The sequence below is a fragment of the Cebus imitator genome, unplaced genomic scaffold (assembly GCF_001604975.1).
Source record: "Cebus imitator isolate Cc_AM_T3 unplaced genomic scaffold, Cebus_imitator-1.0 Scaffold101, whole genome shotgun sequence".
In the NCBI taxonomy this organism is placed as follows: Eukaryota; Metazoa; Chordata; class Mammalia; order Primates; family Cebidae; genus Cebus; species Cebus imitator.
Genome location: NW_016107416.1, coordinates 2,610,652 through 2,620,566, shown reverse-complemented (window position 1 = coordinate 2,620,566; position 9,915 = coordinate 2,610,652). Strand labels below are relative to the sequence as shown.

At 36.0% G+C, this 9,915-nt stretch overlaps 1 protein-coding gene across 1 annotated transcript in view; it reads right to left on the bottom strand.

Moving 5' to 3' along the window:
- NBEAL1 (neurobeachin like 1) overlaps positions 1 to 9,915 on the bottom strand; it is a 198,761-nt gene that overhangs the window by 45,460 nt on the left and 143,386 nt on the right. The window contains exons 40-42 of the mRNA XM_037741503.1: positions 9,244 to 9,368; positions 6,838 to 6,978; positions 2,308 to 2,438 (exon numbers count right to left, since the gene is read on the bottom strand). Coding sequence (XP_037597431.1) covers positions 2,308 to 2,438; positions 6,838 to 6,978; positions 9,244 to 9,368 — 397 coding nt within the window. The remainder of the gene's footprint in view (positions 1 to 2,307; positions 2,439 to 6,837; positions 6,979 to 9,243; positions 9,369 to 9,915) is intronic.

Here is a 9,915-nt window from a genome sequence, read left to right as displayed (position 1 = left end):
GGCAGAGGTTGCAGTGAGCCAAGATCGTGCCACTGCACTCCAGCCTGGGGAAAAAGCGTGAGACTCTGTCTCAAAAAAAAAAAAAAAAAAAAAAAGAAGGCCTTAAAATATCAGTATGCTGCCTTAAAATACCAGTGTATCATAAGTTGGAGAGTTTAAATGTCATGACAGGATGCACAGGGTCTTTGGTTTTATGGTAAACTCACCACAGAGTAGCAGGTACTATTCATTGCCCACCTGATAGCCATTCCTCCTTTTTATTTCCTAGCAGAACCTTTATTTCATTCAACTGTCCATCTCTGCCCTATATTTCATGCCCATTCCAGGTGACTGATCTAGCGGCTGGTATATGACCCAGTTCTGGAGAATGAGGAGAAGTTATGAGAAAGGGTTTCTCACTCTTAGGAAAGGACACAATGGATTAGCAGTCTCACTTATATCTAAGATACTGTTGTAGAAATAAGATACTCACTTATTTCTAGATACTTTTAGGCTTATGATGCCTAAAACTGTGTTAGGCATTTGTGTTCATGAGAGGAACTAGCCAAAGCCAAAATATTCAAAATGGCAGAGTGAAGAGACAGAAAAAAATGGTGCTAATGATGCTAAGTTCTCTGAAACTAGCATACCTCAGGATTTTTATTATGGGAAACACTAAAATCTCCTTGTTTGCACAATTTTGAGTTGGTTTTCTTAAAATTTTTCCTAAAGGCATTCTGGTTTTTTTTTCTTTATTATTCTTAAAAGCATTCTAACTGATTTATTTGCTTTCTCTCAAACAGCTCATTTCAAAGAGGCAATGTATGGTTAGAAGTGAAGGCCATCAGGACAATGGTGCTAAAGACAGCAACTAGCTCTGAAATAAATTGTTAAGAGTGCCTTAAGTTCTCCATCCAAATGTAGTCTGCTCATCTCTCCTATTCTAGATACCTGCGTTAGGAGACTCCAGTCCAATGGCTGACTGAGAGTTTAGGATCAGACTCAGTCAACAAATTTACCTGATTTTCTGAAAGTCAGCAATTCTGACTGCCTTACTGTGATGCCCTGCCTCCAACAGCCTGTTCCAGAGCACATGGTCAAAGTACATTAAGCCCTGGATATGTTCCCCTCAGTATGACAAATAATTGTACCGAATAAATGAAGGGGCCAACATTAACATTCCATGTTAAGGCCAGGAAAAGAAGTTGGTAATAACCCTTTAACACTGTGGAACCTCCCTAAAGAACACCAATAAGAAAAATATTGCCAATTTCTTTATTTTTACTTAAAAGTAAATGTAAAACTACCTCACAGAAAAAGGATTTGGACATTAAAAAATGTATTAATATTTAACTCCACACTTCTCTACTTCAAAAACATAAATTTTCAAATATTATAGTAACTTATACCCTGTCATAATTTTAAATTTGCCTACTCTTATATGCTCTAAATCAGGAGTTATCAAACTTTTCCTATAAAAAGTCAAAGAATAAATATTTTTGGCTTTGTGAATGATATCATATCTGTTACAACTACTCAAATCTGCCGTTATGCTTACTTTGACAGTAAACTTCTATGATACAAAAATGAATTGTCTGGCGGGGTATGGTGGCTCACACCTGTAATCCGAGCACTTTGGGAGGCCGAGGTGGAAGGATCACTTGAGCCCAGAAGTTGGAGACCAGTCTGCACAACAAAGTGAGACACTCCATCTCTACAAAAAAACTGCAGGCGTGGTAGCGCACACCAGTAGTCTCAGCTTCGAAGAAGGCTCAGCTGAGAGGATTCTTTGAGCCCAGGAGGTCAAGGCTGTAATGAGTCATGATCACGGAACTGGATTTCAGCCTAAGCAAAGGAGGAAGACCCAATCTCAAAAAAAAAAAAAAAAAAAAAAAAAAAAAATGCTGGCTGTATTCCAATGAAATTGTATACATAAAAACATGAGTTTGCCCATGGAGTTAGTTCATAGATCTGTAGTCAGCTGATGCGTAGTCTAAATCCTCACTTTATCTAACTCAAACACTTTTAACCTAAGTGGTATATACAGCTGAAATAGCATATGGCCATTTTTGCTTCCCTAGTAAACACTGTAGTCTGATAAATTCTCTTACTGCTTCAAATTTGACTCATTTAGCTTAGTTCCCTACAGCACTTCCCTGTAAGGTAAGATTTGTACCATTAGTTCAGACCTGTCACTAAGTAATCCATAGACAGGATGAATCTTAAATAATCTACAGAATATTACAAAAATGTCCTAAAAAGCCTCCTAATTTTTGAGGCTCCTCTATTGAGACCTGCTGAGTCAAAGTTTTAATCCCTATTTCTTACGATTTTGATTTTCCAAAAACTCTGGAAAATAGAAGAATTCAGGAATGAGTTCTTTCACATCATATGGATTATCCATGAGAGCTTGCCAGGTAGCAGGAATAGAATGAAACTGTCGATCTGCACAGTCAAATCTGCATGTAGAAATTAAAAGAGAATGTAAATATTGAATGACATCAACAAGAAGGCATGAAACAAAGCCTTTTAAACTCCCTTCAGGGTTCCTAATGATTAGCGGTATTGTTTTCTGAATCTTCCTCTTTAATGCCTACACATACAATTTATTCTCTTTATTATGATAATCTTTCATATTTTGTTGTCAGAAACTAAACACTCTAATTTTAATCACCAGTAGCACCTTAGTTGAAGTAGGTGAAAACCAAACCACACTAGATAAAAATTTCAAACAAGTTAAATATAATCTTAAAGTCTTTTTTAAAAATAGCATTTTTGCAAATTAAAATTTATTACAGAAAGTGAATATTGTTTCAATATTTGAAAATCACAGAGTATAAATATGATTATAAACATTATAATGTAAATATACTTGGTTAATACATCTACATGAATGCTGCTAATTTAATCACTGATATATAAATATCTTTACAAACTCATCTGCTTAAAACCAGAGGTTGAGTTAGGGAAATAGCTCTGTGACTAAAGCTTTTATGTTTTACTTGCATAATCTATTGTCTTATTTTAATTTTATTTAATTTTTAATTAAATTTTTTACTTAGAGATGAGGGTCTTTCTACGTTGTCCAGGCTGGAGTGCAGTGGCTATTCACAGGCACCATCATAACGTGCTGCAGTGTCAAACTGCTGGCCTTGAGCGATTCTCTCACCTCGGCTTTCCAAGCAGCTGAGACTAAGAAGACCTCGCCATAGCTCCTGGCTTAATTTTATTTATTTAAATTTAATCATGGGCACTGCATCTACGGTAGCTGAATGAAGCTCAAGTGAACATGCTGTAATTGTATTATGCTTTCTCTAATCACGAACAGTATAAAACCCTTATATTATTTCATCTGATATTGTTTTTCTGGATTTATTAAGTATATAATGGCCTTGAGTCTAAGGTAAAGCCATGCTACAAGGAAAAAAAGTGACATTAATGACTAACTTGACTCTTATGTTTTACACCTATTTAATCTTGGTTTGAGGCAGAGCTGATCTTAGCAGAATTTTGAATTTAATTACAGACATTAGAGCACCTAAAACATTGTGGTATATTCAAGAAGAGGTATAGTTTTAATTGAGATAAAATTAAGCTATCTAAATTGCTCATTTTAAGTGGACAATTCAAGGGTTTAGTTCAATATATTCATAGCTGTGCAACTATCATCACAATGAATTTTACAACATTCTCAGCACTCCAAGAAGAAAAGTTGCACCTATTAGCAGCCACTACCCATTCACCCTACTCCCACCCCTGGAGACCGCTAATGTACCTTCTATCTCTAGGCCTATTTTTATTTCATTTTACCTGTTTTGACTGTCTATTTTGGACATTTCATGTAAATCATGTAATATGTGGCCTTCTGTTTCTGGCTTATTTCATTTGGCATAATGTTTTCAAGGCTCATCCATATTATAGCTTGTATCAATATTTCATTCCTTGAATTAATTCATGGGCAAATAATATTCCATTGGGTGGATATGTCACATTTATTTATTCATTTATCAGTAGATGAACACTGGTTTGTTTCTACTTTTTGGTTATAAATTATGCTGGTATGGCCAGGTGTGGTGACTGACGCCTATAATCCCAATACTTTGGGAGGCTGAGGCAGGCGGATCACTTGAGATCAAGAGTTCGAGACCAGCCTAGGCAATATGGCAAAACCCCTTCTCTACCAAAAATACAAAAAAATTACCTGGGTGTGGTGGCACGCACCCATAGTCCCAACTGCTCTGGAGGCTGTGGCAAGAGAATTGTTTGAGCCTGGGAGACGGAGGTTGCAGTGAGCCGAGACTGAGCCACTGCACTCCAGCCTGGGCAACAGAGTGAGACTCCGTCTCAATGAAAAAAAAAAACTGGTGTGAATATTTGTGTACAAGTTTTTGTGTGATATATGTCTTCAATTATCTTAGGTATGTATCTAGAAGTGGAATTGCTAGATTATACAGCAATTCTATATTTAACCTTTTTTTTTTTTTTTTTTTTTTTTTTTTTTTTTACATTTTTTTTTTTTTTTTTTTTTTTTTTTTTTTTTTGAGACGGAGTTTCACTCTTGTTTCCCAGGCTGGAGCGCAATGGCGCGATCTTGGCTCACTGCAGTCTCTGCCTCCTGGGTTCAGACAATTCTGCCTCAGCTTCCAGAGTAGCTAGGATTATAGGCATCTGCCACCGTGCCCAGCTAATTGTTGAATTTTTAGTAGAGACAGACCATGTTTGCCAGGCTGGTCTCAAACCCCTGACCTCAAGTGATCCACCTACCTCAGCCTCCCAATGTGCTGGGATTACAGGCATGAGCCACCACACCTGGCCCTCTATATTTAACCTTTTCAGGAACTGCCAGATTATTTTCCACAAAAGCTGCACCATTTTACATTCTCATCAGCAGTATTTATAAGGGTTCCAATTTCTCCACATGCTCATCGACACTAATTATTATTTGTCCTTTTTATTATAGCTATCATAGTGGGTGTGAGGTGGCATCTCACTGTGGTTTTTGTGAGCATCTTTTCATATGTTTATTGAACATTTGCATATGTCCTCTGAAGAAATGTTTATTCAGATCCTTTGTCTATTTTTTAATTGGGTTGTCTTTTTATTATTTAGCTGTAAGAGTTCTTCTCTCTTTTTTTTTAAACGGAGATGGGTATCTCACTATGTTGCCCAGGCTGGACTTGAACTCCTGGGCTCAAGCAATCCTTGTGCCTCAACCTCCTGAGTAGCTGAAGTTACAGGTGTGTGCCACCTTACCTTGAGTATAATGGTTCTTTATATATTCTAGGTACAAATCTATAAGTCCTTTATCAGATATAGTTTTCATTTCTTTTTTTATTTGTTTTCAGACAGAGCTTTGCTGTGTCACCCAGGCTGGAGTACAGTGGTGCAATCATGGCTCCCTATCGCCTCAACCTCCTGGGTTCAATCTATCTTCCCACCTCAGCTTCCTGAGTAGCTGGGACTATGATCAGCACCACCACACCCGACTAATTTTCTATTTTTTGTAGAGATGGGGTTTTGCCATGTTGCCCAGGCTGATCTCAAACTCATGGGCTCAAGTGATCCACCTGACCTGGCTTCCCAAAGTGTTGGGGATTAAAAGTGTAAACCACCATGTCTGGACAGTTTTTACTTTCTTGATGATGACCTTTGGAGTATTATAAAATCTATTTTTCAAGCTCTGTAAAAAATCATTTAGCCATAAAATTATTAAAAGGTGAAATGACCCAGCTATACATTGCTGCATTTTTTCTTTTCTTTTTTCTTTTTTTTTTTTTGTGAGACTTTCTCACTTTTTTACCCAGGCTAGAGTACAGTGGCACAATCTCAGCTCACTGCAACCTCCACCTCCCAGGTTCAAGCAATTCTCATGCCTCAGTATCCTGGGTAGCTGGGACTACAGGTATGCACCACCATGCCCAGTTAATTTTGTTTGTATTTTTAGTAGAGAAGGGGTTTCACCACGTTGACCAGGCTGATCTCGAGCTCCTGACCTCAGGTGATCCACCCACCTTGGCCTCTCAAAGTGCTGGGATTAGAGGCATGAGCCGCCGTACCCGGCCTACTTTATTGCATCTTATGGGGAGAAAAGTAACTGCTATTATGGTACATGTAACATCTGGGGATGTTTAGTGACCTTAGGGCCAGAGTCTCTTCTTGAAAGCCAAGGCTTATTGTACATAGACAGAAATAAGGAACCCAGGCTAACTGTGAGAACAGAATAGGCAATATTCACATAGCTCAGGATTGGGTGGGAAAGGCAAAATGGTTGTTAAAGAATAAGGCAAGATGGAGACAAAACATGTATAAATAGGGAGCTTTGTGGAGGATTTATTGAGGAACAGAAAATTCATGGAAAAGCTGGTTTCCTTAGGATTATTAGGAAAATGTACAACATAGGTAAGTTATAATACCCACAGTGTAAATACAGTGGTATCACAGACTTGTTTGAGCTGCTGCAATAATGTTAAGAGTCTCTTATTGCTACTCCTTCTACTCCTCTTCATACATACTTTTAAGACTACATAGGCATAGGCATTGGCTCAATTTGACTCTCCGGTGATGCCTTAAATTTAGCTCTAAATCAGATCTAATTATAAATCTCTGGTAGATTCCTCAAAACAGTAAGAATCACAAAGGTACACTGGGATAACACTGAAAAAGGAATTTTCCTTAAGTCACTTGTGTGAGTCAGTTTGAGTGACTTATTCTCAAACTAGTTTATCTATTTCTAGCTGAATTGAAATTTCATACAGGAGAATAAAAAAAGATATCTTATACAGTACATGACGTGAAGGCAAACAGTTTCCAACAGTAACATAAAGTCATAAAAAAATAGCTTATTTACTTGAAACATACCTTCCACTCTGAAGCTGGATGTGGAGGGTGGTGAATGGTTCTACACGAATGAGATAGTGCATGACCCCTGCAGAATTTGAATAGTGAGTACCATAATGAAACTTATCAATAGTTCCCATAGGATCCTCAAAATTTTCATATCTGTGAAGAAAAAAATCCTAAAGTTTTATAACCACAATAATAGAATACATAGGGGCATAAGTTTGTATTTTATTTCTGAAAACACAGTTTTTTAAAAGTCTATCCTTTTTCATATGCCTCATTATCAAACTCCGTACTCATATCATCATTATACCATACTAGCAAATGAAAAAATTTTATTTGTTAATACTTCTTTTCTGAACAATGAAATATCACAAACAATTCTGGAATAGTTTTGTATTATGCAATAATAATACATGTTCATTGCAGAAAAATCAGAAGAGAATTACAACAGAAGACACTTAAAGTCAACCTACAATTTCACATCCCAGAGATAATTAACACTAATCTTTTGGTGAATATCTATCTATCCTAATGTATAAGTTAATATACAAATTTTTTACATAAAAATGCTATATATATTATTCATGACATATTTTGCATTTAACAATTTTCTGTGGACATCAAGTGATTGAGTAGTCTATTTTTAACACGTATATAATATTGTATAGATATTCTACAATTGAACTATTTATTTACCTTTTAGACACTAAGACTGTTTCCCTTTTTTTTTTTTTTTTAATCTAGTATAAAGCACTATGATAACTAGACATCCTTTTGTGGCCAAGGTAACAGAAAAAAAAAAATGGAGAACTAGTCAAGAATTACGGAAATTAACGCCTAGGAATTTAAAGGTAAAACAAAAAAAGAGACGGTAGATAGGAAAAAGGCCTAAACCAGATTATTAGCAAAAGATACATAGTGATTCTTCAAGCTCTATCACTGATATAAGCATAATTAGTCTGAATGGTGACATCTGAAATGAAAGATTTTGTAGGTCATAAACACTGAATTTCAAAAACCAAAACAGTAATTGGTTCATTAAGCTGGGGCCAATTTCCTTTTACATACTAATCATTAATATTCAGGGGAATAAAAAAGTTTTCAGGTCAAAGTTATTTGTATCTATGCAAAAATATACCACAAAAATGTAAAACAACTTGCATCTTTATCAATATAATAAGTTATATATATAAGTATTTCCTGTAGAACACTTTTAAAAAATTACAAGGCCTTCTTTTGGTTACTATCAGAAAAGAAAAGTATGACTAATGGTAGTGATGAAATACATATATACAAAGCCAAGTTCCACTGGTAAATCAAATCAAATCAAATATTAAACATTGCAACAAGTCCTAGGGAAGATCTGCAAAGAATTAGAGGAAAAAAAGTACCATCTACTTTCATATCAATCTATAACTAAGTGAATTTGTAAAACAATTTGTCCTTATTAAAATTCAAAATTCAAAAGTCATCCCTAAGTTCACAGGGAGAAAAAGGGAAATTAAAATCAGGTTATTCTTTTGCCTGTGGGCAGCTTGCTTTGAAAAAATTAATTGTATGAAATTGGAACTTATATTTAAAAAAGAAAAAAAAAAAGAAAAAAATAATTGTGAGAAGTTGTTGGGGTAGATCATAAACAGAACTATAAAATTTTCTTCTTATCAAAATGACATGTTCTAAATTGCCACATATTCACTCTTCTTTATTCATATTATTACTGAATAACACATCAGTATTAGTTGTATATCTACCCAACTATTATATTAGATACTTTAATATGTTTGATTATTAGGTTATACAGTTTAAAATATCTGGGAAAAAAAATTTCAAGAATTTATTACTCTTTAGCACATACTTATTACACGGTAAAAAGACATTCTGAGCAATATCAATTTAAATTTGATGAAGGGAAATCAACAGAACTATAGTCAAAAGATTTCTGAAAGGCAACCAAGATATTTTCTTTTTTCTTTCTTTTTTTTTTTGAGACAGAGACTCACTTTGTCGCCAGGCTGGAGTGCAGTGGCACGACCTCAGCTCACTGCAAACTCCATGTCCTGGGTTCAAGTGATTCTCCGGCCTCAGGGAGTAGTTGGGACTACAGGTGCATGCCACCACACCCAGCTAAGTTTTGTACTTTTAGTATAGATGGGGTTTCACAGTGTTGGCTTGGATGGTCTCCATCTCTTGACCTCATGATCCACTTGCCTTGGCCTCCCAAAGTGCTGGGATTACAGGCGTGAGCCACCGCGCCCAGCCTGCCAAGATATTTTCAAGAAAATTTAGTGAAGTAACTATCAGACTCTGATTATCAAAAATAGTAGCAAGGTTAAAAAAATTTTTTTGGTTGGCCATAGTAAAAAATCAATACAAATTCATACAAGCAATGTGTCTTTTTCAAAAGGAATAAGGAGCACTTACTTTTCTCGCATAGCTTTGGCATTTTTATCGTTAACTACCCCAATTGGTTTGGAAAGATCTCGAAATACAGCAGGGTTATTAAGGTCCAACTCTTCTGAAGTATAATCTTGTAAAATCCAGGGAAACTAAAAGAGCCATAATTTACAATTTAGACATTCCTTCCTAAAGAAGCTAATATCCCCATATCTAATATCAAATGCTTATCTAAAGACAAAAAGGGGTAGTCTCTAAAAATACTTTTCCCTGTTATAAATACCATTCAGCTTTAGTTCAATAACTAGAAGCATTATTTCCTATAATTCCACTGGAATATTTTCTTTTCTTTTCTTTTTTCTTTTTTTTTATTTTGAGATGAAGTCTTGCTCTGTTGCCAGGCTGGAGTGCAGTGGCACAACCTGAACTCACTGCAACCTCCACTTCCCAGGTTCAAGTGATTCTCCTGCCTCAACCTCCCGAATAGCTTGGACTACAGGCATGCGCCGCCATGTCCCGCTAATTTTTGTATTTTTAGTAGAGATGGGTTTTCACCCTGTTGGCCAGGATGGTCTCGATCTCTTGACCTTGTGATCCACCTGCCTCGGCCTCCCAAAGTGCTGGGATTATAGGCGTGAGCCACCGCGCCTAGCCTTTTCTTCTTCTTCTTCTTTTTTTTTTTTTTTTTGAGACAGTCTT